Source organism: Heloderma suspectum, chromosome 4 (assembly GCF_057233095.1).
Source record: "Heloderma suspectum isolate Gila_16-S chromosome 4, 16-S_ref, whole genome shotgun sequence".
Lineage (NCBI taxonomy): Eukaryota > Metazoa > Chordata > Lepidosauria > Squamata > Helodermatidae > Heloderma > Heloderma suspectum.
In genome coordinates, this window is record NC_139461.1 from 308,245,388 (window position 1) to 308,273,329 (window position 27,942).

At 48.7% G+C, this 27,942-nt stretch overlaps 1 protein-coding gene and 2 long non-coding RNA genes across 9 annotated transcripts in view; 1 reads left to right on the forward strand and 2 right to left on the reverse strand.

Annotated features, from left to right (window-relative positions):
* The window catches only part of UCKL1 (uridine-cytidine kinase 1 like 1), a 53,393-nt gene that overhangs the window by 6,463 nt on the left and 18,988 nt on the right, over positions 1-27,942 (forward strand). For 4 of the 5 annotated variants that reach the window (XM_084854415.1, XM_084854413.1, XM_084854412.1 and 1 more), the window contains exons 2-7: positions 12,551-12,744; positions 14,483-14,589; positions 17,167-17,337; positions 18,298-18,369; positions 24,384-24,573; positions 25,751-25,812. In XM_084854415.1, coding sequence (XP_084710541.1) covers positions 12,551-12,744; positions 14,483-14,589; positions 17,167-17,337; positions 18,298-18,369; positions 24,384-24,573; positions 25,751-25,812 — 796 coding nt within the window. Of the gene's footprint in view, positions 1-3,416; positions 3,587-12,550; positions 12,745-14,482; positions 14,590-17,166; positions 17,338-18,297; positions 18,370-24,383; positions 24,574-25,750; positions 25,813-27,942 lie in introns of those variants that run through there. The other variant, XM_084854416.1, reaches the window with a different exon arrangement.
* Positions 1,035-11,075, reverse strand: LOC146348987 (uncharacterized). 3 transcript variants are annotated; one of them, XR_014790770.1, is made up of 3 exons: positions 10,776-11,075; positions 9,475-9,781; positions 1,035-3,674 (listed from the first exon to the last, which is right to left on the reverse strand). It is a non-coding gene; the product is annotated as an uncharacterized LOC146348987 (long non-coding RNA). The 3 variants fall into 3 exon arrangements; XR_014790771.1 differs by having other exon boundaries at positions 9,471-9,781; positions 10,776-10,945; XR_014790772.1 differs by lacking the exon at positions 9,475-9,781 and having other exon boundaries at positions 10,776-11,054.
* LOC146348988 (uncharacterized) lies at positions 11,236-16,596 on the reverse strand. The gene is made up of 3 exons (XR_014790769.1): positions 15,861-16,596; positions 15,294-15,482; positions 11,236-11,672 (listed from the first exon to the last, which is right to left on the reverse strand). It is a non-coding gene; the product is annotated as an uncharacterized LOC146348988 (long non-coding RNA).

Consider the following 27,942-nt stretch of genomic DNA (forward strand, 5'->3'; position numbering starts at 1 on the left):
ATGCAGCCTTTGTGTAGCTCGTCACGTGTGCCGGTTGTACAGTTGTGCACTTCTCTGCAGCAGCTTCCTGGCCATGCGAGCTTAGAATTGGCAGTCAGAGAAACTCCAGCAATAGGCTGGCCAAAGTTTATCAAGTAGTTGAATATATTCAGCATCAGTTGATAGGGACAATACCCAGGAAGAGAGAAAATCATGTGAATTGTAACAATGACTGTCTTCTAGAAATCTCCACGTTTGCTTATTGCACCCTTTAGAACAGGGATGCAGAACTACGTGGTGATGGTCCAAATTGCCCCCCTCCCAGGCGCTTGGAGGGCCAGATGACATCAGGGGGTGTGGCCGTGCTCACTAACATCATCACCTTGTCCCTCGGGCATTTTGCCTTTCTCTGTGCTGGGAGAGGCGTGGAGAAACACACCCGGCAAGTGCTCGGAGGAGGAGTTGCTTCTGCCAGCACCAGCCAAGCCCCTGGTTTTGCACAGCAGGCGTCATTCCCATGCGGGCGGCACATACCGCGCAGAGCCACTCAGCCGGCGCCAGGCCAAGTCCCAGAGCTGGCCCAGTCCCCCACCTCCATATCCCCCCTGTTATCTCTAATCTGCGATTGGAGAGAACAGCAGGGATTCCTCCCAAGGGTGGGGCTTGGAGGCCAAGCTCTGTCCTCTGGAGGAACCCACAGAGGCTCTAGGGCCAGAGGCAGAAGTTCCACAGGCCGGAGGCTTCACATCCCTGCCTCACGGGAAGGACCAGAGCTCAGCTGTGTAGCATCTGCATTGCACGTCGAAGGTCCCAGGTTCAGTCCCTGGTATTTCCAGCTAAGCCTGGGAAAGAGCCTCACCTGAGCCTGTGGAGAACCACTGCATGTCTGGGTAGACCATACTGAGCTCGATGTGGATGATGGGTTGGCTTGTAATAAGTCCGCTTCCTGTGAGCCTTGCCTCCGGACGACTCACAAGTTGAAGGAATACATTTATTTATTTATTTATTTAATTTATTAATTGCCCATCTGACTGGTCACCCAGCCACTCTGGGCGATGTACAACCCACCATAAAACAATTTAAAACAATAAAATTTTACCATAATTTTTTTTTTTTTTAAATACCCTAACCCACCCCAAATGCCTGCCTGAACAACCACGTTTTTAATGCACGACGGAAGCTCATTAAAGAGGGGGCATGACGGAGTTCCCTAGGGAGGGAGTTCCACAGAGTGGGGGCCACCACAGAGAAGGCCCTCTCCCTCGTCCCCACCAGTCTAGCTGTCCTGGCTGATGGGACAGAGAGAAGGCCATCCGAGGCTGATCTTGTTAAGCGGCCTGTCTGGTGCTGCTGGAGGCGCTCCTTAAGATAAAGTAAACACCTCTCCGACCCAAACCCTGTGTTGATTTTTCAGATAAACCTGCCCCAACAGGGAGCCCGTGTACTGTAATGTTCTATCCTACATAGGCTCCTGCAAAGTTATGATGATGATGTATTACATTTCCATACTGCCCCATAGCCGAAGCTCCCTGGGCGGTTCACCAAGATTAAAAACAATTAAAAATACGTTATACAAAGTGTAAAAACCATTTACATAAAAACATATAAACAGACAGCATGCACACGCGCGCGCACAGGCAACATATCTAAAATAATTTTGAATGATCAACCAAAGACAATCCTGATTAAAACTTATTGTTTGCTGCCAAATGCCTGAGAAAAGAGGGCAATTTTAACCTGGCACCAAAAAGATTACAGTGTTGGCTCCAGGTGAGCCTTGTTGGGGAGATCATTCCATAACTGGGGGGCCACCACCGAGAGGGCCCTCTCCCTTGTTGCCACTCTCCGAGCCTCCCTGAGAGGAGGCACCTGGAGGAAGACTTTAGATGCTTAATGTAGTGTATCGGTCATTTCATGCTGGGAGATGTACTCCATCAGGTATTGTGGTTCCAAGCCGTGTAATATTTTATGAGTGAAAACCAGCACCTTGAAAAGAGGGAATGTTCCTATTGGATGTGGTTAGGCATCAATTGCACATGTAGACTAGGCAGTGGAACCACGTGATACCAAATGATCATGGTACCACGTGATAGCAAACATCTGGAGATCTACTTTCTGTTCACCCATGTCCTAGGATACCCTTAGCCCTGTGCCCCGTCCCAGATTACTGTCTGCAAGCCAGTGGGAACATGCAGTCCTTAATAATCTGCAACGGGCCCATTTAGCATCTTCTGCTTCTTCCGTCACCATTGGCACCACACCTCTTGGCTGCTGTATCGTGTAGTACCATGATTCTTACCCATGTGGCATAGCCTTTATGTTCTCTGTCTGATAATCCAGCCAGCTAAGATGGGAATCCCCTTCATTTCCTGACATACTGTCATAGGGAGGGGCCATAGCTCAGTGTGATGGAGCCCCTGCTTTGCATGCAAAAGGTCCCAGGTTCAATCCCCGGCTTCTCCAGGTAGGGCAAGGAAAGAATCCTACCTGAAACCCTCGAGAGCTGCTGCCAGTCAGTGTCGACAATACTGGGCTAGATGGACCAGTGGTCTGCCTCAGTATAAAGCAGCTTCCTATACTCCTATGTACTGTACCTCTTATCCAGGAAAGTGCCAGGTGAGTAGGATGCGTCCATAGCTCAGTGGTGAAGCACATGCTTTGTGCGTGCAGAAGGTCTCATGTTCAATCCCTGGTGCCTCCCATTAAACGGCTCTCCTACCTGTGGGCCAGGAGGGCTTCTGCCATCAGAGTGAACGATCGCTTCTTACGGGTCAGCGCTTCTTAGGGCAGCTTCCTGTGTCCGGGGAGGGCGCATGGCTCCATCATGGGCCCATCGCTTCATGACGGGACGTGCACTTTGGATGCAGGAGGACCCAGGTCAAGGCTCTGGGCCCTCCAACTCCCAGGCCCTCAAATGGCAGTCTGTGTGAGACCTTGGGCAGCCGGTCAGAGCAGACATAGCTGAGTGGATTGGTCCCATGAAGCCACGACCGCTTGCGGCTCCTCCGCCTGGCCCGGGCTGCGCTCTGAATGTCAGAAGCAGCTGTGTGTGGCCTTTGGCCAGCCGCGTTCTGGTGTCCCTGGAGCGGAGGGGCTGCTCCGGGCCGGGCTGCGTGACTGCTCTTCTCTCTGCAAAGTCAGTGCTATTAATATCAGGTAATGAACATAATCTCTAGGTTAAGCTGTCCTCTTACACGCGTTGGCTGCTCTCGCGCTCTCCGTCCAGTTCCCTCTTTTTTCTCGTCCCTTCTTGCTGGTGTCACACCGGACTTTTTCAGATGTCCTTGAGATATCTGGTAGCCTCTCCCAAACCCCAGTTTTCTTCCCTCGTTATCGGAGAAGAGGCCCACATTCCCTGTCACCACGATGGGCAGAATGCACACGTAATCTACTTCCTAGGGACTTCAAATGCTTGGAGGCTGGGATGAGACCCCAAAGCCAAACACCAGCACGCTCACACAACCAGTAAACTATCCCAGGGTCAAAACACCGGAAGCGTTTCCAACCTCCGCCACATCCCCTTCTCCAGCGTGGGGGAGATGAGTAGGTCCCCTGAATGCTCGGGGGTCAGGATCTCGGGCTGCTGGGCCCTCGGAACTGAAAGCAGGTGAGTGGCGCAGTGTGCTTTGCTTTCACCCCTGGCTTCTCTGCAAGTTGATTAGCGCTCAGTTGCCCCATGGATGATTTTCAGAAGGCTGAAACAAAAAACAAGAGGGGGTGAAAAATGAGAGGGGGTCGGGTGAGGGCCTCCTTCATGGGGTGCCAAACAAAAGGCTTTGTGCATGTAACTAAAGGGTAATTGTGGGGACGGGTTCGTATGCAAAGCAAGAGGTGGGACTGCCAGAACCTTTGTTAATTCAGAGATGTTGCATCCAAGAATGGGCTGTTTTGCAGATATTGAGGGAATGCACTTGGGATGAGAACTGGACGGCTTTGGCATTTCTGCCTAGCATCCTCCTGATAAGGGGTTCACTGGGCTGGTCCTTTTGTGAATTGTTTTCTAGTCCCACCCACTCCATGGAGCAAAATGCATTTTGTATGGGAGAAGTCCCCTTAAAACGTGCCTCTTTCAGGGCTGTTAACTTACCCCTTAGCAGCCCTTTATGCTGGCTGGGGCAATGCAACAGTTCCAAAAGTTGGATTTTTACCCCTATTTCAATGCATTTTCTGGGCTGAAAGACTATTCTGTTCCATTCAGGACTGCGAGTGCACAGTTAGGGCTAGAGATGTTATCCTGGATTAAATCGGGGCCCAGGAAGGCCAAATATGATCCTTTCATGTCTGTCCATGTGTGTTGCGTTCACACCGCCCATCCGTGTTTTAAAGATAAACAAGTAATAGGTATTATAAAGAGACATTCCCTCCTTTGTCCCTGTGAGCATCAAACCCTCCAGTTGTAGCTAATCACTATTTTTCCCCACAGCGCGTTTGGGTGACGGATGCGCACCGAATTTGTACCTAATGCTTGGGGCTCATCTACCCGCTTTCTCTTTTGCTGCAATAATGTCTCACAACCCAGAATGTTGACAGTTATTCACCTGTATGTTTCAGTATCTGGGAAGCAAGTCATTCAGGAAGCAGTTTTGAAAATGGACTAATTTGGGACTGAAGTTTAATAAAATGTGGTCGAGGGATTTGTAAAATGATGTGTGTATGGAGGAAGTAGATGAAGAGACATTTCCTTTAATACTAGGAATCGGGGGTTGCCCAATGAAATGGATATGCGGTAGGTTGAGGACAGAGAAAAGAAAGCATTCTACACATAACAGGTCCTAAATATCTGAAATTTGCCATCTTTAAAAAAAGATTAAACAATTTCATGGAAGGTGGACAGGTCAGTGCCTGAAGGCCAAAATATCAAAAATGCCAACATATTTTAGCTTTAAAGCACTTACTCCCTTTGGGGAGGCATTTCAACCTGTTAGAATGGAGAAGACGCTGCAAAAAAAAAAAGCCATGAAACCAGCAAATGAACGGTGGTTGTGGCTGGGTGGGAAGTGGGTGTGGCGTGGTGAAGGGGACATGGACATTTGGGGAACCCCAGAGGTCCAGATTGGGACCCCAGGCCTAAGGGTTTGCACCCGGGCATTAGTGGAACCTCCCTGTTCAGAGACAGTGTACCTCTAAATACTAGTTGCCTGGGGGCAAACCACCGGGAGGGATTGTTGTCTCTGGGGAGCTCATAACCAGGGCATGAAGGCATCTGGTTGTCCTGTGTTGGAGACGGGATGCTAAACTAAGTAAACCCTTGGTCTGATCCCGCTGGGCTTTCCCTGTGTTCTTAAATATTCATTGCTGGGGTTTACTGAAAATATTTTAACATTTTAGGTAGCACGTTCCAAACGTCCAAAGCGTTTCACATTAGTTATCTCAGTAACTTTACCGGCATTTCTGGAAGGCGGGACAGTATTATAAGCCCCATTTTGCTGGATGGGGCAGAGCAGGGAGTTGAGGTTGGGCAGGAGAGAGAGTTGGTTGCCTGAGGCTACCCAGTGAGTTTTGGGTTGAGGTGAAATTTGAACTGGGGCCTTCCTGCCTCATTGCTCTTGCTGGCAGCAAGACATGTGGGCTAAGGCTGCAGTCCTGTATAATGGAGGTAGGCAACCTGGTGCCCTCCGGATGCTTTCGACTTTAACTCCCATCAGCCCCAGACAGTATGGGCAATGGTCAGGAATGTTCCACACTCACTTATCTGGGAATAAGCCCTGTTGCACTCAAGGTGACTTTATTTATTTATTTATTTACAGTATTTACATACTGCTCCACATCAGAAGATTTCAGAGTGGTGAGCAAAGATAAAAGAATAAAACACCAGGTTAAAACTGTTAAAACATTTATTATTATTTTTAAGTTTTAAATAACATTTATTATTTATTTTTATTTTACCAATAAGGTCGAATTTAATAAACTGCGGCTGGGAACTTTCCGCTGAGCAGACATGTGTAGGATTGCAGGGATCCATAGACGATGTCCTAATAAATAAGGAATTCTGCCCGAAAGTAAAGCAACCAGTCTCCAGTATGCAAATTAAGGAATTTTGCATGCATCTGTTTCTTTTGCATTTCGCCTTCCTAACTCCTTGATTCTTCCCCCAAATTGCTTAGAGCAACTCTCCTGAGGCTCCCATCTGAGACAGTGCTTTACGGCTCTAGATGTCGGTGGACAATTGTCTATAGACTGTGGTGGCTAAGGCTGATGGGAATTGCAGTCCACCAACCTCTGGAGGAACACATAGTCCCCACCCCTGGCTTAGAGACAGGCCCTCTATGCTTCTGCTCAGCATAAACTACCTTCAGACCATTCCCTGCCCTGTATTTGGTCATTGATCTGTTTTTTACACTGCCTTTTTCAATATACAGTTTTCAGGATGGTTTACAGAAGTTTTAAAATGTAGCTGAAAATTGCAATAAAACATTGACAGAAACATAAGAACAGCAGTAAAGATTCCATGATCAAAACTCTTCAGTTACTGAAAGCCTGGGGAGATAATAATGATAATAATAAAAAAACGCACCTGTGTATGAATTCAGCTGGTCTTAGAATGCATGGCCCGCTCTGGAAGCCTCCGCTTCAGCAATGTGGGCAAATAGGGCTTTGAAGTGCCACCCCCTGGCCACTGGAATTCCTGCTCAGTGCTCCCCCTGGCTTCTAAGGTAAGTATTGCTGCCACTTTTTCAAACATGTCTTTTCAGCCTTGAGGGCTAGAAACATGTTTGTTTGTTTGTTTAAAAAAACTGAAAACAAAGATACTCAGGATGCTCAATCCTGTGTGTGCCCAACTGCAATTATTTCTTGTCTCTGCTGCTCTGCGACTCCGTGGTCGCACTGTTGGCTCCAGAGCCTGTGCCGGAATACTGGCCCGTTTTCAGTCTGCTGGTAGATTTTTAAGGGTTCTGGGCAGAGACGACATCACTATACTGGGGCTTGCATGCTAATGGGAAATAGTTGTCGTGATGGTTAAACGGCTGCAATGAACATAGCTCGTATAAATTACCTGTAAATATTGGTGCTGACAAGGAGCCCAAGGTCCCTTTTGCATCCCTCTGGAGACCTGAGCTTTGAATGAAGCAGAAGCAAAGTCCTTGTGTGTGAATAACAAGCGTGCTGGGCACGTCTTCCCCCAGTGAGTGGCACCGCTTGCTCATGTCAGCGTCACCCTGGGAATGATGTGGACTTGTTAATTGGTACTGGAGCATCACTCAGGAGTGAACCGCACCAAATACCTTGCCCCTCTGAGGTTTGTTCCTCTCCCAAACACTGTCTCTCTCTCTCTCTGAGGGAGCTGGAGTGGTGGTGATCGCAGATGAAAAGGAGATGAACCGCTTTCCCCAGGACTGATTCAGGTTTCGAATATTCCGGAAGATGGAGGTTGCAGGGTGAGGCGCAGTGAGTCTCTGCACTTTGCTCACGGAGACATATTGCAGCCTGCCTGTGTAGGGCAGCCTTCCCACACCCGGCGCCCTCCAGATGTGTTGGACTACAAATTCCATCATCCCCAGCCAGCATAGCTGGGTACTCCAACACATCTGGAGGGCACAAGGTTGGGGAGCCTAGTGTAGGCTAACTCAATGGAGGCCAGCCAGCTCGGAATCAGGGGCTCAGTTTATTTTATTTATTTATGTTATTTATTTGAAATATTCCTTGGCCGCCTTTCAGAGCCGTTTGCCCCCTATACGGGTGTCCCTTTTCCTGTTTCTTCATTGGACTGTATGGCTGACTTGAGAGAGAAATGCTTGGGAGGCTGGAAGTAGATGCTGGGGGGTGCAGGCCTGGCGGTCTATGCCGCAGAAGTAAGCGGATTTGAAAGTCGCTCCTTTTCCCCCTGGGAACTCTGGAGCGGCAGATCTGGGTGGTGGGTTAGGCGTCCCAAAGGGGAAGCGCTCCTGGTCTAGGCATGAGCCGCACGTTTTCAGCTTCTCTCATCTCAGCCGGAATATGGCTTTTTAGCAAACCTCCCCCCAAAGGGTTTTTTTTTAAAGCAAAGCAAAACAGCTCTTTTCAGGTGGCTGAATTACATAGCCAGTGCCAGCTTCTGTGCTCGTGCTGTACAGTCACAGAAGAGAAATCGCCCTGCTTGTATTGATCTCTCGTGCTCCTTGTGGCTACCCATAAGTTTCTGCTTAGATCACTCCTCTTGAAAGCTGCAGGACTTGGAAGGAGAGATGGAACATTTAGATTCATTTATTGGTTAGGCCAGCCTTCTGCAACCTGGGGCCTTCCAGATAGTTCCCAGCCAGCATGACCATGGCTGGGGATGATGGGAATTGCCCGCAACACCTCTGGAGGGCCCCAGGTTGACGAAGGCCGGGTTAGGCTGATGGACTGAACAGGTACTCCTGGTGGTAGCAGGTTTTTAAAAATATATTATTTTTAATGCAAGCATTTCTAAAAATGGCAGGCGGCAAGAGAGGCACCATGTTAAAAGAGAGAGAGAGTTTCCTCTCACCTAGGACGACACACTTCTGCCAACATGGCATCTGTGGGGACACATCTGTCCTGCCATGCCAGGAGCATGAAAGACAAAGGAAGGTGGCAGCCCTACTTATAAGTACTGGCTCATGCTCTGAAATCAGCCTTGCCCAGCTTGGTGCCTCCTCGATGTGCCGCCAGACGACAACTCCCATCAGTCTCAGGCATTCTTGCAGGGGATTATGGGAGTTGTAGTCCAGCACATCTGGAAGGCATCCGATTTGATATTAGAATGATTTTTGTATTATAATAACGTTCTCCTCAAGTGGGGAACAGCATCTTGATCCTTTCCTGCAGGCAGTGAGGAAAACCGGGGATGCATCACATGCTCCCTATTCTGTGATTCCTGCCCTTGGTATTTTTGCCTTTTGCAGGTGCCATGTTAACATTTTGTTAGTGTCAGTTTTCTGGATTTTTCTGGTAGAAAGGTTTAAGCTCCCTACCCCAGGTCTATACCAGCGACACATCTTGAGCTGCGTGGGGAGCTGCATCTTGTCTCTAATGCACATGCACATAAATACATGTGCATGAGTGCTAATGCGCAGCCTGCTCTTTCACCCACTGCCGCTGCTGAGATGTACTGAGAACGGTTAACTTCATGTCACTGATGTGGCTTGGATTTTAAATCGGTGTAGGAGAGGAACAAAATCTGTTTGTGGTTGGGTTGTGAACTCTGAGTTGTTTGGGTTGTCATTATATGCAAACCCAGAACCATGGGTTGTTTGCCAGGCTACCGAGGCAGCGGGCAAGAGCAGTGAAAAGAACCACCTGCTCTACGTGCCAGTACTACGGCTCTTGGGATACAGGAAGGGAGCAGGAGGAGGGAAACAAACAACCCAGGGACTGAGAAAACAAACGACAGTTTGTTTGATCATCTGCCAAACAAACCATGGGGTAAATAACTCGTAGGTGAATGTTATGTGCAAACCAGGTCAAAGGGAATGAAGCGCTTGGCTTTTCTTAGCTGCTCTCCGCATCTGTGTGTTGGGGTGGCTGATCTGGCCTGAAACACCATCAAATACCTGCCTGGCGAGATGATCCCCTTAAGCTCCCTTGGCCGTGAGCCTCTTGTCGCTGCTGTTGTGCGCCGTTGTGCCTCTCCAGCAGGTTTGGAAAGGTTAAGAGCCCAGTGGTGGAGCCCAGACCTCCCTGTCCACAGTCTGTGACGCCCTGGGGTTTCAAGTTGTAGCTGTAAGCTGAGCGGCATCAGAATGTGCTGTGAACGTATTTGGCCCGTGCTCCAGCTATATCCTCTTTCCCACTTGGAGCAGCAGATCCTAAAGCTCTTCTCTCTCCTATTGTCTTTGGTCCTTTTCAGCTTGCCGCCTTGGAGCTGGTATAGGTCAAATGCAGAATAATAATATTCAAAACCACCACCACCTCACTGAGGCATTCTAGGACAGTCTTCCCCAACTGGCGGCCCCCCATATGTGCCAGACTGCAATTCCCAGAATCCCCAGCCATCACAACCAGTGGGCTTGCTGGCTGGGGCATGATGGGAATTGTAGTCCAGAACATCGGGAGGCCACCTATTTGGGGAAAGCTGTTCTAGGAAATGCTGTTGGCAATTCAGAGTGCAATCCTATGTATGTTTAGACAGAAAAAGTCCTACAACTCTCAGCATGCCCCAGCCAGCTATGCTGGCTGGGGCATGCTGGGAGTTGTAGGACTTTTTTCTGTCTAAACATACATAGCATTGTGCTCTAAGATGATCTTCCCAAGTGCTGAGTTTCCTAGATCAAAGAAAATCACTCTGTAAGAAAGTTGATGCTTGGCAAACTTTGCAGAACCTGAGCTGTTAGATATAAAAATTTGGAGTTTGTTACTGCTTTGTTTCTCTTTATTACTCTCTCTGTAACTTGGAACGCAAACTCATTCTGCCTGGCCTCTACCTTATTAAGTCTGTGAGTACTTCCTTTTTCTTTATTCCTTTTTTTAACAAGAATAAGTTGGTTAGAAAACATGCTAGACGAAATCCACTTTTTTTTTTTTAAACTGGCCCTGCTCCTCTGCCATTAACAGTAGCCTGAAATATAGAAATCGTACAGGTGAAGCTTCTCTTGTCATAGATATAAAACGATAAGAAAAGTTTCCCCTGTCCAAATGCTGTTTGACAGGCTGCTGTTAAAGGCAGAGGAGCAGAGCCAGTAAAAGAAGGTGGCAACTCTAAAACAAGCTCATATTTAGGGACATCATTTCTCCACCCTTCCCCCCCCCACTTAAACATCCGGCTGCATCTGGAATTGGAGGCCACGTTTTGACTCCCAAGATCTTGAAAGGGGCAAACTTTCCCTATAGACACTGAACAGGGAATTTGATCTTCTTACCTGTGAGCAAATGGAGGGGCCGTCTGTCTCATTTCATTTGCAGGACATTGTTAATCCTGCTGTGGGGCCTGTTTTGCATGGTTTCTCTCGCTATAAATGCATCAGCGAAAGGGGATGTGATGTGGCCCAGAAATGGAAAACTGGAGGAGGGACAGGCAGGCGTTCTGGCTAGCCAGCATCGGAAAGATTGGCTATAAATAATCCATTCCGTTCTGTCTCTGACTCTCTGAGCTGGCCTGTGGCCACGGAGCAGTGCTGACTTTCTGCGACGCAGTTGCCAAAGAGGACGTTTATCTCCTCCGTTCCCTAAACTGCACCGCAACTGATAAGGGAGGCTGCTTAGCTGAACTTTGCTGAGCACTAAGAGATTCAGAATGATCAGATGGCCAGTCACAGGCTTTCATGGCATATCAAAAGCCAAAGAAGCCATGTCAGCCCACTAGGAAAATAAACGACAAAATCCACAGTTGGGCAACACCTTTATTAGGACGACCAGACTTGTCACAAAATAGGGTGCTGGGTTTGGAGTTCTCCAGACTTCTTCATCAGGCTGGAGGGTACAAAAAGCAGAGGGTGGGGTGGAAAGAAACAAAACAAAAAAATACAAAAAATAGAGCCTTTCTGGGGGGCCACAAGTTGCCCTCCCTGGCTATATAGAATTGCCACCAAACTACATCTCAAATAAAACATTGAAGGTAAATGTGGAGGTCCCTCCTGGGGTAAAACATCCGAGGAGTTTTGCATGGAGAAGGTCCCAGGTTCGATCCCCGGCATCTCCAGGTAACGCTGGAAAAATCCTGCCTGAAACCCTGGAGAGCGGCTGCCAGTCAGTGCCGACAATGCTGGGCAAGATGGACCAAGGGCCTGAGACTCAGAATAAGGCAGCTTCCGATGTTCCTGTATTCCGGAGGGGGGAGCAAAAAGAGGTTCCAGTGAGAGTGGCGAACTTTTCTCTGTGGAGCAGCGGTGTCAGCACATCTTTTCCTAGGATGCCCAGGAAATACTAATGTAGGTTGTTAGCTGAGCTGTGATAATGACGTTTGTCATCTGCTTCTCCCGGCACCAGTGGGGAAGCCGCGGCTGGTGGGGAAGCTCTCCTTGCAGTGGGCAAAGTTGACAAAACTTGGGATTGGAGTTGCAAACAGCACTTGCCTGATAGCCTCCTCGATTCCCCTTCCAAAACGAGTAACAGTTAGGGCCTAAAATCATACCACAGTCCTCCTGGTGTCCAAATTCTGGCTCTCACAAACAAAAAAGTAGTAAAACTTGTGTCTTGACTGTACCACTTCATACAGCAGGTGAGGAGGGCTCACATGATCGAGGGCCCTCCATACAAATAAATAAATTTGTGCAATACAAATAAGTAATAGATCATCCTTGCATAGAGAAACTAGATATTGGAGACAAGGGTTCCTAGCCTTAGCCTTTTTCCTGACCTGCTAGTTTTTTATGCATGGGGCATTTTCAAAATTTCTCCCGTGGAGCAGAATTTGACCCCCTGAGTCCTTGTTTGCCGTCTGGAGTGATCCAGCACAGGAACGATTTTAGATCCCTGCCTTCTTCCAAGGAGCTGAGGGTCATATGCATGGCCCTTTTATCCCAACAACAGCCTTTTGTGGTAGTCTAGGCTGAGCAAGGGTGACTGGTCCAAGCCCAGTCTTCCCAGTCCAAGCCCAGTACTCTTATCAGTTATTATGCCATCGTCGCTCAGGTCTACAACCTCACCTGTTCTAGTTAGAAGCAGGCCTAAATCCCTCCCTCTCCTTGGCTCTTAGCAACAGCGGTGCTGAATCCTTAGACAGACTGCTGCCTCCAGTGGGCACCACAAGGTCACCGCGGAAACGGACCACCAGCCAGTGCAAATCTGAGCCACCCCTGCTGCGGACGAGCAAAAGGACGATTTACACTGCCGGCCGGCCACCCTGGTACAACGAACATGGCACGCAGTCCAAAGAGGCATTTGTCATTGGTAAGATGCTTCTCTGGCAGGGGCGCCATTTTGGATTTCCATCCAAGTTCAGCAAACGTCCAAGGGCCAGCTTTTCAGCTAGTTGTCAGGCAGGGGTGTTGAACCTCTTTCAGCCCATGGGCCAAATTCTGTTTTGGAGACATTCTTGGGGACCACATTCCAGCGATTGATGGGAGAGGGGGAAAGGAAAAGGGGCAGGCCCAAAGTATCAGGATATTTCAGCTTCAAGCTCTGAGGGCCAGTAACTAAACTTTAGGAGAGGCATTTCAGCCTTTTAGAATGGGGAGAAAACTGTGAAAACCAGAGGGGAGTCTCCACAAGCTATAGAGCAAATGCGTGATAGAGGCGTGAAAGAAATCTCCCATCCAGAAAGTTAGAAGTTAAAAAAGCACACTTACAAAGGGGTTCTCAACGTCTCTAGGTCACTATTGCACATTTGTCCAGCAATAGCCATGCCCCATATCTCTCAGTATGTCACCATCACGTATTAGCGCTATTGCTCGATAGTGACAAATTGAGATAGTGGTTTTAGAGGGGGAAGAAATAAAAATTGCTGGAATCAGGCATAGCTTGGGGAAGGGGGCTCCTCAGAAGTAACTCCCATTGTGGTCAATGAGGCTAAGCTTCCATCCATCACTTTACGGGGAAGGAAAAAGGGGAGCCTGGACGAGGGAGGCCTTCTTATTGGTTGAGCAGCCCCTGCCAGTCTGATGACACTTACTCCAGTCCCCTACCCCACCTGGAAGTATGTTCTGTGCCGTGGCTTATACTGGAGCAGTGCACTCTCTCATGGAGCTCTCAGAGGACCAGAGTGCACCGAAGCCAATTCCTTTAAAAAATCCAGGTAAGCCTCCCTTGGCTTCTCCTGCTGCTATTGTGGAGACAGCCCCCAGGAAACCACCAAATGATTGGTGCTTGGGGGAAAGCGGCTTTGACTACCCGGGCAACCCCAGAGGGTAAGATTGTGACCCCAAGCAGCCTGGATTTTGCCCCCGGACCCGAGTATCTGCACCCCTGCTGCAAGGCTACATTGGAGTGTATTTGAGGGACGTCTGTCCTGCTTTGGGAGCGAGGCCTGATCATGTGCCAGGGGGGTACCGATCCATAACGGATAAAATGGAGAGGCAGTGCAGCGGCTGGAGTGTGGAGTGCAGACGTCAAGATGTCTCAGTTCAAATCCTTCCTGGCCCTGTCGAATGCGTGGCTGTCTCTGGGTGAAGAGTTGCTGTCTCTCAGCCTGATCCTACCTTACGAGGTTGTTGCAAAGCCCAGAGGCCTCTCTGAGCATCGTGGAGGAAGGGTGGGCTACAAACGAACAAAGCAGTAATTTCCCCGTCGGTACCAATAGTACTAATAGCAGCACTGGGTATTTGCAGTACTACTCCAAGAGGAAGGGAGATGCAGAGCAACGGAGATACCTTTGGCCCTGCTGGCTGGGGAATGATGGGGGTTGTGGTCCAGCACATCTGGAGGCACCAGTCTGGGGAAGGCTGAGCTACAAAATGAGCCCTGTTGAACCGAGTGGGTTTTCCTCTCGAGTAACCATGTGCAGGGTTGCACAGCTCATTTGCTTATATTTCTGTATCTTATTTACTGCCTTGATATCAGCACTTTTATTATAAGATAAGCGCCCTCTTCCTGTGACAGAGGATGAGGTCGGAAAAGCTCACTTGGTTATGATTGCACCAATCTTCCTGTCTCATATCTTCATCATCCCCCCCCCCCCCCCGTTTCCCAGGACTTGGTGGAGGCAGCGCCTCTGGAAAAACCACAGTGGCCAGGATGATCATCGAGGCCCTGGATGTGCCATGGGTGGTTCTTCTTTCCATGGACTCCTTCTACAAGGTGAGAGAAGTTGCTCCATATAGCATCACGTTACTGTTTTTGTTCATTCGTTTTTAAAGTAAAGAATGCCAGATGGAATGGCGAGGGTAAGACATGATGCAACACCTCACCTAGCAATAATCCTGCTGAAATGTCAATGCTCTCATGGATAGAAAGCCCCAGAGCCTGTGGGCCATGTGAGGTTAGATGTATCCATCAGACTGCCCAGAAGGAGGGGCTATTCGAAACATCCACTAAAAAGTTTGGTTGTTTATTTATTGTTAACATTTATATACTGCCTTATCTACTAAGAAGCCACCAAGGCAGTATACAACAATTTAAAATAAAAAAAAACTTGCAATAATAAAAAAGAACATTAAAAACACTAAAGGTGCAATCCTGTGCATGTTTAGACAGAAAAAGCTGGCTGGGGCGTGCTGGGAGTTGTAGGCCTTTTTTCTGTCTAAACATGCACAGGATTGCACCCTAAAACATTAAAAACGACACATTTTAAAAGGCCAAACTAAAAGATGCATCTTTGCACCCTTTCTAAAGGCCAAGAGGGTGGGGGCTGATCATAGTTCTTCAGGGAGTGCTTTACATAGTTTGGGGGCAACACAGGAGAAAGCCCAACTTCACCTAGACCCACTGAAATGAATGGGACTTAGGTTTGAATAACATTGGATACAACCCCATGAACTTAAATCACAGCTGCCGTAACTTACAGACCTCCGTAGCATTACATCAGTTTTTCGACTGCTGGGACAGGTTATGGTTCTACTTGCAAGGAAGGATGATTTGAGCAATCCATTTAAAGGGGAAACCCCAGAGTTAATCTTTTTCTCTTGTGTGGTAGAGGTGTGACCTCCATTAACAAGCCGTACTCCCTTAAAGTTTCAGGTGTCTGACAGTATCTGAAATGAGGATGGACCAATCACTAAATTATTTATTTTATTTATTTCATTTCTTTATTTATTTCATTTCTATACCGCCCAATAGCCGAAGCTCTCTGGGCGGTTCACAAAAATTAAATTAGGCTTCTCCCGAACAATAGGCTGTATCAACATCAAACTCAGAACAATCAGTTTTTATAAGAAGGCTTCTAGGATGTTTATTTGGACCACTTTAATGGGATTCAGTGGTTAAACATTAAATCCACCCAAGCTCCTTTGTATCAGCACATTTAATTAGGGAGCTATCCAGTTTTCTGCAAGCTGTTCCCCTCATCCTCCTCAGCTTTTATTTTCCAAACCTGGCACAGTTAAATTAACTGAACAATGACCAACTCTTACCTGTGAGTTAATAATTGCTCCTAAGTTATCCTTTTCTTGTTTCAGTCCAGTCCTTCTGTACCTTATTATAAATTTAGTTTCCAGAGCATGCAATTAATTTTCAGGTTTTTTATTCCATCTTTAGCAGCTCAGAGGGAGAGCACATGCTTTTCATGCTGAAGGTCTGAGGTTCAATATCTGGCATTTGAGTAAAAGGAAATGATGGGAAAGACCCTTCTTGCCTGAGACCCTGGTGAGCCACTCCCATTCAGAATGGACCAAAGGTCCAACCTAGCATAAAGCATATTTCTGTGTATATCAGTCTTTTAATCCATATGGTAGTCTAACCCGCCAATTTCATGCAAAAATATTTATTTTAGTCTTTATAGTCCTTGTAGTTCAGGGTGGGCAATTTGGGGCCATACAGCTGGTTTGGCCTACAACTCCCATGATCCTTCACTATTGACTGTGCTGGCTAGGACTGATGGGAGCTGTAGGCCAAAACATCTGGATGCCCAGAAGTTTCCCATCCCTGTTGTAGATGAAGGAGCCTCACATCCTTTGAATCAGACCTGCAATTAGGCTGAGTAGTCATTTTATCAGAAACCCGAGTTGGAATTTTTAATGTCGTCTTTCTTTCCCCCTCTTCCATCATTAATAAACTTAACTCTGCCCAATTAAACAAAACAACCTAAGAGAGTCTATGGTACCATCCATCAGTCACCAACATTTGAATTGCTATTTTGTCCAAACAATCAGTGAACGCTAGCAATAAAAAACAATTGTCCTTGCTGGATAAGGTGAACGGTCCATCTAGCTGACCAGGTCGTCTCTAACAGAGGTCAGCCAGAAGCCCAAGAAGACTTACAAGGAGGGGATGCCAACTATGGCTATCCCCAGTTGTTTGCTTCCAACCCTTCTATAGTCAGAGGTATACTGCCCCTGAACATGGGGAACTCTTTAGCTATCATGCCTAGTGCACCCAAGCAGTGTTTAAAATCCGACACACACTTGCACGTGCACGCACAAACCACTGTATGGCTTTGGTGCTGACCTGATGCTGACACACAGCTCGGCTGTCATTTCTGCTGGTGTGGCCCTCAAAAACATTTCCTTTCATTTCCCCTGGGAAATTGACTTGGCCAGGAATAGATTGGCTGCCCATCAAGTCAATTTCATCCCTCCCTATGATTGCCACTGAATACACCTCCTGTCCGATACCTGCCTTGGGTAAATCCCTTTGCCCTCTCCCAGCCAAGACACCTCGGCACCCGGCTGCCTGCATCTTCTGCGCTGTACAGCTGCCTCCTGTCTCCTTCTCCGGCAGGTACTGACAAAGGAGCAGCAGCAGCAGGCAGCCAGCAATGATTACAACTTCGACCACCCCGATGCCTTCGATTTTGACCTGATCATCTCCACCCTGAAGAAGCTCAAGCAAGGCAAAAGCGTCAAGATCCCCATTTACGACTTCACCACTCACAGTCGCAAGAAAGAATGGGTGAGCCCCGCTTCCCAGATGCTTTCCGTTTGAGTTCCACACCGCTGGGATCGGGGAAGCCTCCCCTCCCTGGGTTATCAGGGACTGCCATGACTGGAGGCAAGATGTCAGGGGACACGAGATGCAGACTTGTGTATTTATCAAGGGTGGGCAGCTTGTGGCCCTCCGCATCTTTTGGCCTGCGACTCCCATCATCCCTCACTGTGGGCTATGCTGACTAGGGCTGATGGGAGGTGCAGGCCAAAACATCTGAAGGAACACAAGTTGCCCGTCCCTGGTGTATACGCAGATAAGTTTATTTTTAAAGTGGCTTCTTAGTTGCAAGGTTTGGAGATCAAACGTGCTCATGAGCACCTCTTATTTATTTAGTTGGCCCTGTGCAAGGGAAACGACTGTCGGATTGTGCCCAGGTGCATAGAATCTGTCCCCATCGTCAGCTCCTTCACAATTAAGGGTGCAGTCCCATGCATGTTTAGACAGGAAAAAGTCCTACCATTCCCAGCACCCCCCAGCCAGCCACGCTGTTTGGGGAATGCTGGGAATCAAAGGACTTTTTCTCTGTCTGGGGAATGCTGGGAGTTGTAGGACTTTTTCATGTCCAAACATGTACAGGATTGCAGCCTACAGCTCGCTTTATAGAAATAGCATTAGACCAACCTTCCCGAACCTTGCATCCTCCCAATGAGCTGAGACTACAAATTCCATCATCCTGGCCACTGGGAATGATGAGAGTTACCGTCCCAACACATCTTGAGGAGATCAGGTTAAGGGAGGCTGCATTTAGACTTTCCATGGGTTCTTGTCTCTCCTCTGCTTGCAGGCTTTTCCATTTAATTGCGTGGATAAAAAACAAGGCTTGTTATGAACAAGCGTCAATGTCCCCTTTGCCCCCGCCCCACATTTATATATATATATATATATATATATATATAACCTTTATGATGTGCCTCTTGCTTCCAGAAAACTCTTTATGGAGCCAATGTGATTATATTCGAAGGCATCATGGCTTTTGCCGATAAGGACCTCCTGAAGGTAAGATGGGATCTCTGGTCTTTTCAAAGTAGCGCGAGGCCCTGTCTTTTTACACAGAAGGTGAAGGCCCTTGTCCACCTCAGAGCTCAGAAGCCCCATTTTAGGAGTGGCCTAAAATTAAATGTTGGGAAAGAAGATTCCAGGGGAGGCTGGTGGCTCTAATGTCAGTGGGCCGGTGAATCCGCTCCAGGTTTCAGGCAGAGCCAGTCAGAACTGTAAAGGAGTTCTCCAAGGTGCTTCACCTGATCCCTCTGGATCAGTCTCTCATCCAGTCTTTCTTTCCCAGACCGCTTGCTTCACCCAGCATTTACTTAGTTGTTGTTGTTCAGTCGTTAAGTCGTGTCCGACTCTTCGTGACCCCATGGACCATAGCACGCCAGGCCTTCCTGTCCTGCGCTCTCTCCCGGAGTGTGCTCAAGTCCATATTCATTGCATCGGTGATGCTATCTAGCCATCTCATCCTCTGCCGTCCCCTTCTCCTTTTGCCTTCAGTCTTTCCCAGCATCAGGGTCTTTTCCAGGGAGTTTTCTCTTCGCATTAGGTGGCCAAAATATTTGAGCTTCAGCTTCAGTATCTGTCCTTCCAATGAGCACTCAGGGTTGATTTCCTTTAAGATTGACTGATTTGACCTCCTTGCAGTCCAGGGGACTCGTAAGAGTCTTCTCCAGCACCACAGTTCGAAAGCATCAATTCTTCGGCGCTCAGCCTTCCTTATAGTCCAGCTCTCACAGCCATACATTACTACTGGGAAAACCATAGCTTTGATTATACGGACCTTTGTCGGCAAGGTGTTGTCTCTGCTTCTTACTATGCTGTCTAGGTTTGCCATAGCTTTCCTCCCAAGGAGCAAGCATCATTTAATTTCATGGCTACAGTCACCGTCTGCGGCGATCTTGGAGCCCAAGAAAATAAAATCTGTCACTGTTTCCATTTCTTCCCCTTCTATATGCCAGGAAGTGAAGGGGCCAGATGCCATGATCTTCGTTTTTTTAATGTTGAGTTTCAAACCAGCTTTTGCACTCTCCTCTTTCACCCTCAACAAGAGGCTCTTTAGATCCTCTTCGCTTTCTGCCATTAGGGTGGTATCGTCTGCGTATCTGAGATTGTTGATAATTCTCCCGGCAATCTTAATTCCAACCTGTGATTTATCCATCCCGGCGTTTCTCATGATGTACTCTGCATATAAGTTAAATAAGCAGGGCGACAATATGCAGCCTTGTCGTACTCCTTTCCCAATTTTGAACCACTCGGTTGTTCCATGTCTGGTTCTTACTGTTACTTCTTGACCCTCGTACAGGTTTCTCAGGAGACAGGTAAGGTGGTCTGGTACTCCCATCTCTTTAAGAATTTGCCACAGTTTGTTGTGATCCACACAATCAAAGGCTTTAGCATAGTCAATGAAGCAGAAATAGACGTTTTTCTGGAATTCTCTTGCTTTCTCCATGATGCAGCGAATGTTGGCGATTTGATCTCTAGTTCCTCTGCCTCTTTGAAACCCAGCTTGTACTTCCGGTAGTTCTCGGTTCACATGCTGCTGAAGCCTAGCTTGTAGGATTTTGAGCATCACCTTGCTGGCATGTGAAATGAGCGCAATTGTACGGTAGTTTGAACACTCTTTGGCGTTGCCCTTCTTTGGAATTGGAATGTAAACTGACCTTTTCCAGTCTTGTGGCCACTGTTGAATGTTCCAAATGTGTTGGCATATTGAGTGCAGCACTTTAACTGCATCATCTTTTAGGGTTTTAAATAGCTCAGCAGGAATACTGTCATCTCCACCAGCTTTGTTGTTAGTAATGCTTCCTAAGACCCACTTGACTTCACTCTCTAGATGTCCGGCTCAAGTTCAGTGACTGCACTATCCTGGCTATCAGGGACATTCAGATCTTTCCTGTATAGTTCTTCTGTGTATTCTTGCCACCTCTTCTTAATCTCATCTGCTTCTGTTAGGTCCCTGCCTTCTTTGTCCTTTATCATGCCCATCTTTGCACAAAACATTCCCTTGAGATCTCCGATTTTCTTGAAAAGATCTCTAGTCTTTCCCATTTTCCTCGATTTCTTTGCATTGTTCATTTAAGAAGGCCTTCTTGTCTCTCCTTGCTATTCTCTGGAACTCTGCATTCAGTTGGATATATCTTCCCCTTTCTCCCTTGCTTTTCGCTTCCCTTCTTTCCTCAGCTACTTGTAAAGCCTGATCAGACAGCCACTTTGCTTTCTTGCATTTCTTTTTCTTTGGGATGGATTTAATTACTGCCTCCTGAACAATGTTACGGACCTCCGTCCAGAGTTCCTCAGGCACTCTGTCTATCAGGTCTAATCCCTTAAATCTATTCCCCACCTCCACTGTATAGTCATAAGGGATATGATTTAGGTCATCCCTGAATGGTTTAGTGGTTTTCCCTACGTTCTTCAATTTCAGCTGAAATTTTGCAACAATTTTGCCACAGTCAGCTCCAGGTCTTGTTTTTACTGACTGTATAGAGCTTCTCTATACAGAAGAAGGCCGTGGTGGCTTAGTGGTTAAGACACTGAACTGCAGACTGGAAGGTCGACGGGTCAGCAGTTCGAGACCCGAGTGCTGTGTGACGGAGTGAGCTCCCGTCTTCAGTCCCAGCTCCTGCCAACCTAGCAGTTCGAAAGCAAGAAATTGCAAGTAGATAAATAGGTACCGCTTCGGCAGGAAAGGTAACAGCATTCCTTGCACCTCGGTGTTCAGTCATGCCGGCCATATGACCACGGAAGCGTCTTTGGACAGCGCTGGCTCTTCGGCTTAGAAACAGGGATGAGCACTGCACCCTAGAGTCGGACACGACTGGTTGGGGACACCTTTACCTTTTTATAGAGCTTCTCCATCTTTGGCTGCAAAGGACATAATCAATCTGATTTTGAAATTGACCATCTGGCGATGTCCATGTGTAGAGTCGCCTCTTGTGCTGTTGGAAAAGAGTGTTTGCTATGATCAGCGTGTTCTCTTGGCAAAACTCTATTAGCCTTTGTCCTGCTTCATTTTGTACACCAAGGCCATGCTTGCCTGTTATCCCGGTGATTTCTTGACTTCCTACTATATATCCTGTCTTTCCCCCAAAGAGCCCAAGGCAGCATACGTGATCCCCCTCCTCTCCATTTTATTCTCTCAGCGCCCCCCCCCCCCATGAGGTAGGTCAGGCTGGGAGGTGGTGACTGGCCCAAAGTCACCCAGTGAGCTTCATGGCCGAGTGGGGACTAGAACCCAGATCTCCCAAGTCCTAGCCCAGCACTCTCACCACTGCTGCACGCTGCCAAGCTCTTTTCTCACCCTCCTAGCCCTCGCCTCCTCTTCTGCCTCTCCTTCCCTGGCCCTTCTGCCCTGCCCTGTCCAGTGGCAATTGATTTGTGATGATGGTAGCCCCGTGTGTGTGTGTGTGTGTGTGTGTGTGTGTATACACACATGCATGCATGTGAGGTTTGGCTGCTACCAGTTTCCTACAGCATGGTGGGTATCTGGACGAAGGAGAGAGCATCACAGGTGGGAGATGTGATCTCCTTGCAGACAAAGAAGGTTGGGGAGAAACTTTCCTGAGCACAGGAGGTGGGGGGGGGGTTAGCTCCCCTCCTTCCAAGCAACCCCACTGATCTCTACTTCACTTACATTTATTTTATAAATTTATCCCCAGCCCTTCCCATCCAAAGGTGTCCTGCCTTGGGCTAACCATTTTATAAAATAAAAACAATAGAAAGGAAGTACAGTTCAGAATCATAGAGTAGTAGGGTTGGAAGGGGCCTATAAGGCCATCGAGTCCAACCCCCTGCTCAGTGCAGGAATCCAAGTCAAAGCATCCCTGACAGATGGCTGTCCAGCCTTGTCTTGAATGCCTCCGGTGTGGGAGAGCCCACCACCTCCCCAGGTAATCGGTTCCATTGTCGTATTGCTGTAACAGTCAGGAAGTTTTTCCCGATGTTCAGCCGGAATCTGGCTTCCTGGAACATGAGCTAGATTATTCTGTGTCCTGCACTCTGGGATGATCAAGAAGAGGTCCTGGCCTTCCTCTCTGTGATAACCTTTCAAGTACTTGAAGAGCACTATCCTATCTCCCCTCAGTCATCGTTTCTCAAGGCTCAACATGCCCAGTTTCCTCAGTCTCTCCTCATAGGGCTCTGCTTCCAGTCCCCTGATCATCTTTGTTGCCCTCCTCTGACCCCTCTCCAGTTTGTCTGCATCCTTCTTAAAATGTGGTGCCCAGAACTGGACACACTACTCCAGATGAGGCCTAACCAGTGCTGAGTAGAGGGGAACTAGTATTTTCTACTAAATACTAAATAGAGCTTCGGCTATTGGGTGGTATAGAAATGAAATAAACAAACAAACTAGTACTTCCCGGGATTTGGAAGCTATGCTTCTATTAATGCAGCCCAATTGACCCAGTCAGTCAAGCGAAAATGATCAGACGACAGACAATGGCCATTAAAGCACTGGAGAAATTCCCCTCCAGCACTGCTACTTTGGACAGATGGGTCGTACCTCTGTAACATCTCGTTTTCCCCTCGACCAAGGGCAGTCCGAGACTCTCTGCCCTGCCCTATCCCTCTATGACATTTGGGGGCAGCTCACCCAATCCCTGTCGGAGGCATTCCTGCCAGGAACATCCCCGCCAGGAAAATCCTTGGCAAATCAACGGCATAGACACTGAAAGTACAGAGGAGACTACTAAATGGTCATTGGTTGGGGGGAAGGGGGAGTGGGCATGGCCATCTGGGAAACCTTGGAGGGCCAGATTTGGGTCCCGGGCCTGAATTTCTCCCCGCCACACTCTTATGCATTGCATTGCAGAACTGCTTGACACTTCTTGCAGCCATCCTGCTTGCCACAATCTTTTCAGCAGCAATCTGCTGCCCTCTATTTATGCTGGACTACAGTTCCCATCATCCCAGCTGGATGCCCCCTTCGCCCATTATGTGTTTGCTGCAGAGCAACATAGTCAAGGCAATTAACACCAACAGAGCCGAGGCAATTGCGATCGCTGCATTCCGTGTGAAGCAGTGGCTCTGGGAGCGGGCTGTCTCTTGCACAGAGATGAAGGGGCGCGCTGTTAGCGGGAAGGCTCCTGCCACTTGCCTGGGGGAGCAGGGCTAGGCAACCAGTCACCCTCCAGGCCTTTTGGACTACAGTTCCCATCAGCCTCAGCCAGCATGGCCAACAGTTGGGGATTATCGGAGCTGTAGTCCCCCCAAAACTGGTGGGGCACGCCGGGTTGCCTAGTCCTGCCCCTAAAGGCTTCTAAAAGGGGTAAGTTGGGCCTGGATTCTATTTAGAAATGGAGACCCAAACGCTGCAGTTCCAGCTTAAAGTGAGGCAACGCTGCGCTCCAGTGGCCAGCTGGGACATTCCCAGCGGAAGAGCATCTGCAACATGGGACCTTTGCACTACTCCTGTTTCAAACACAAAGCGCCGAAGCCGGGAGGCTTTTGAGCTTCCTCCTCCTAGGTCCCCATCCCTCTGCTACATGCGGAGCTCCATGGTTGCATCAGGGCATCTGAGCTTCCCAGTTGCTAGATGTGCTTCCTCTTTGTCGCTGAACATGCCACCTGCAAAACAGGACACCTGGTACGCCGCCGCTGCCCCACTTTTGTTCGGCACATGCGGGGGTTTGGCCAGGACAAACTTGAGTCAATTCTCACTCTTTACCAGCTTGCTGGTGAGGCTTATTTCTCACCGAGGTGGTCAACCTGTGTTTGCACATAACCACTTCAAGATGCAAGTGGAGGCAAACATTATTTGGTATTCCTCCATACAAACATTTCCCTGTGCTTAGAAAACTAGCCTGTCCCTGCGCTTAGAAAACTAGCTTGTCAGGGAGAGAAGTCTGGATTAGGAGCATTTGCTTTTGGATGTGGAAGGAATGTCCAAATTTGGGTGGGCCACGTCAGTGAGAACCAGCCCCTCTGCTTCCTGTACTTCCAAGGAGCCCTGGTCCTGTCAGCACCCAGTTTTTTAAAATTAACATTCCACTCTAACCGTTCCATATCGTTTCCCCTTCCAGCTTCTAGACATGAAGATATTTGTCGACACCGACTCCGACATCCGGCTGGTTCGGCGGCTGCGCAGGGACATCAGCGAGCGCGGCAGGGACATCGACGGGGTCATCAAGCAGTACAACAAGTTCGTCAAGCCGGCCTTCGACCAGTACATCCAGCCCACCATGCGTGTGGCCGACATCGTCGTCCCGCGAGGTAGGCACCCCGGCCCAGCCGGACAGATCGCCCCATCCTGGGGTGGAATATGAGTAGTTTGCAAGATCCACTGCTCCAGCTGGCCTAAGAATTCCCTTGCTGGGGCAGACCAAAGTCCACCGAGAGCGCCGGCATTCTGAGCCCAACCCCATCCAGCGCAAATGCCTCAGAGTGCACACGGGCCAGGTGTGAAGCTGGAGGTTCCCCCTGTTCATTGCTCGCAGCTGGTACCTGGAGGTATACTGCAGCTGTACATGGGACTCTACTTTTATGTATTTTATTATTTATTCTTTCATTCATTCTATTTTACTGTTGTGTCTTAAAACCATTGATAAAGCTCTCCAGTCTGCCGTGTGACTTGAAGGTTGGGCGAGCCAATTTTTTGTTGGCTGGTCACTTTTTTAAAAAACAACTTCCCTGCAAGGTTTCCTGTTCATTTTAAATTTGTTCATTTTACTCTGTTTAGATGAACAGATTAGTCCTACTCAGAAGAAAGGGCTAGGAAAACCTCTTTTACTCCTGGCAGAGTTCTTTGCATTTAACAGCTGGGTAACATGCAGAAATTCAACTGGTACAAAAAAACCCAAGCTACTCTCAAAATAGAGTAGCATAAATATATTCATATATAAAAAGCTGGCAGCCCTAGAAAGCTGAAGCAATTTTTAGTTTTGCATCTGTGCTTAGGCATAGGAGAAACATGGATGCTTGAGGTTGACGGAATTCTCTGAATTTCATTTGGCTTCGCTCTTCTTCTTCTTTGCGACATGTTTTTGGTAGGTGCATTTTTCAGAGGTGCTTCCTTTTTCCCCATTGACTAAAGTGTGAAAATGCTTTTTTTATATTGTGCATTTTTAAAAGAGTGCCTTTCTTACTGTGTGTATTTTTAAAAGTGCGCATATTTTTAAAAAGTGCGCATTTTGCAAGCATGAATGCAAGTTAAGAGATTTGTGAATATTTTCAGAGCACATGCACACCCGTTTGCATTCAGGGCTGTGAACGGGCGTTTTCGAGTGATTTGCAAACTGAAACAAATCCTCCTTGTGGATTGCGATCCGTGCGCCGTTTCCATTTGCCTACTCACTGCCTGAGTGCTGGCTCCCTCTAGTGGTCCTTTCTGGTCCTTACTTGTTGCTGTCGGCTGTGCCCATTCTCTCTCTCTCTCTCTGTGCGGTTTTAGGCAGTGGGAACACGGTAGCCATTGACCTGATCGTCCAGCACGTCCACAGCCAGCTGGAAGAGGTAAGGGCTACCTCGGGGGTTGGGGCAGCCCATGCCTTGGGCATGCCACCGGGGCAGGACCTGGGGCAGTCCCGCACAGTTTCCCAGCATTCGTGTCCCGAGGCGAAGTGAGTTGTGCTGGCATACTGAACGCTGGGATGTGAAACCAGCCAGGTCCCCTTCCAGAGCAGTTCAGCCTTGTTCCAAAGCACCCTACCCTTTGCTGAAAGGGATTCAGGATCCGACCCTGGGGCTCAACCGACACTTCCCAGTTTGTCTAGCCAAGGGGAGCCGGGTTTGAATGGCCTTGGGCAACCCCCCAGGCAGGAATACAAAAGGTGTAAGAGAGACCAAGTTTCACCTGAGTCACAGTGCAATAAATCGCTCTCCTTGCCTGGAGCGCCTCTCTCAAGCTGCTGGACTCCTGGCCAGTCCCCTTCTGGCTTGTAGATTTTCTCTCGTTCTCTCTCTCTTTCCAGTAAGGAAGGAGGCTCAGCCCAGCGCCCCAGCGAAGCCAGGACGGGGTGGGGGGGAGGCTCCTTGTTCCTCCCGGGGGCCACATCCCCTTGGGGGCCAACTGCTGGGAGCTGCATGGGTGGGAAAGTGGAGAGGGCAACGTTTTCCTCCCTCTCCCACACTGCTGGAACCCAGTGCAGCGGAGGCTGGTGGCCGCGCTGTCCGGGGGACAGTGAATCCTTGGAGAGCTCCTTCAGAGTTCTGACTGGGAAGAGTTCTGACTGCCAAGCCCCTTGGAGAGCTCCTTTCAGGTTCGGACCAAAACCCACAGCAGATTCACCCCCCACGGACATCGCAGCTTCCAGCCTCCACTGATCAGACTGGGAGCGGGGGACAGGCGCGAGACACATACCTTTTAGTGCTCCCAGTGTGAAAGGTTCCCTGCATGTAGTAAACAAGCATATTGAGGAGCGAGAGAGAGAGGTTTAACGCAGCTCCATCCCTCATTCAGGGCTGGGGGCAGGGGGCAGGCAATGGTGGCCATTTCCCCAGCCCTCCCTCACAAAGTAAGCCCCTCCATTCCCTGCACTTATTCTTGGCTCCTGCCCTGGCTTTGCTGCTTTGCTCACCAGAGCCCCTCGCATGCATGGGGTCCTTGTAGGGGCAGCAGCGGGGGCCCCAACATCGTATCTCCCCAGGCCCCACCAACCCTCTGTGCAGCCCTGCCCTGATGTGCTAGTTTACTTCATGCAAGGAATTTTTTGCATGGTGGAGCACCCAAAAATATGCTCCCCTCCCGAAAGGCTGAAATGGTGCAGTCCAGACGTCTACCATCTTACTTTACATAGTATGTAGACCAACTTCCATTTTACCTGCTTACTCCAACTGAATGGTCTACCTCTGTTTCAGGGCCGAATTATTTTATTTATTACACCTTTATCCTGCCTTTCCTCCAAGGATCTCAGGGCAGAATACATGATTTCCCCCTCCCCCACCTATCCATCTTACCTTCACAACAACCCTGTGAAGTAGGCTTACTGTGCTGGCCCAGGGTCTCCCAGGGAGCTCCACAGCTGTGGGGGACTTGAACACCAGCCTCCTCCAGCCTCCTCCAACTCTGATCCAGCCTTCCCCAACCCCAGTGCCCTCCAGATATTTTAGATTACAACTCCCAGCATCCCTGAGCATTGGCCATGTTGGCTGGGGCTTCTGGGAGTTGAAGCCCAAAATATCTGGAGGGCATCGGGTTGAGGGAGGCTACTCTAACCAGTGTGCGGTACTGCTCGGCAGGACTGACCACGTGGCGACCATTTAAGACAGGATCGTGTGGCCCCTCTGGTGAGCGCTTGTTGAAGCTCCTTCCAGGCACAGAATCTGTTCAGAAAGCACCACCATGTGTGTTACTGGTTTGCACGCTGGCTGTCTGGTTTGATGAATGGCAGCCAACTCATGCAATGTAGGACTAAACTATGTGCTGTGTTAAAAACTGGACCACCACACGTGGGTAGGGGATCATAGAATCATAGAATAGTAGGGGTGGAATATAAGATCATCAAGTCCAACCCCCTGCTCAGTGCAGCAATCCAAGCTGAAGCATCCCAGACCAATGGCTGTCCAGCCATCCAGGCTTAACCCTTCCCACCCAGCCACTCTTCCCCTCAAAATTCATCTCCCCCCCCCCCCACCATCGCAAGG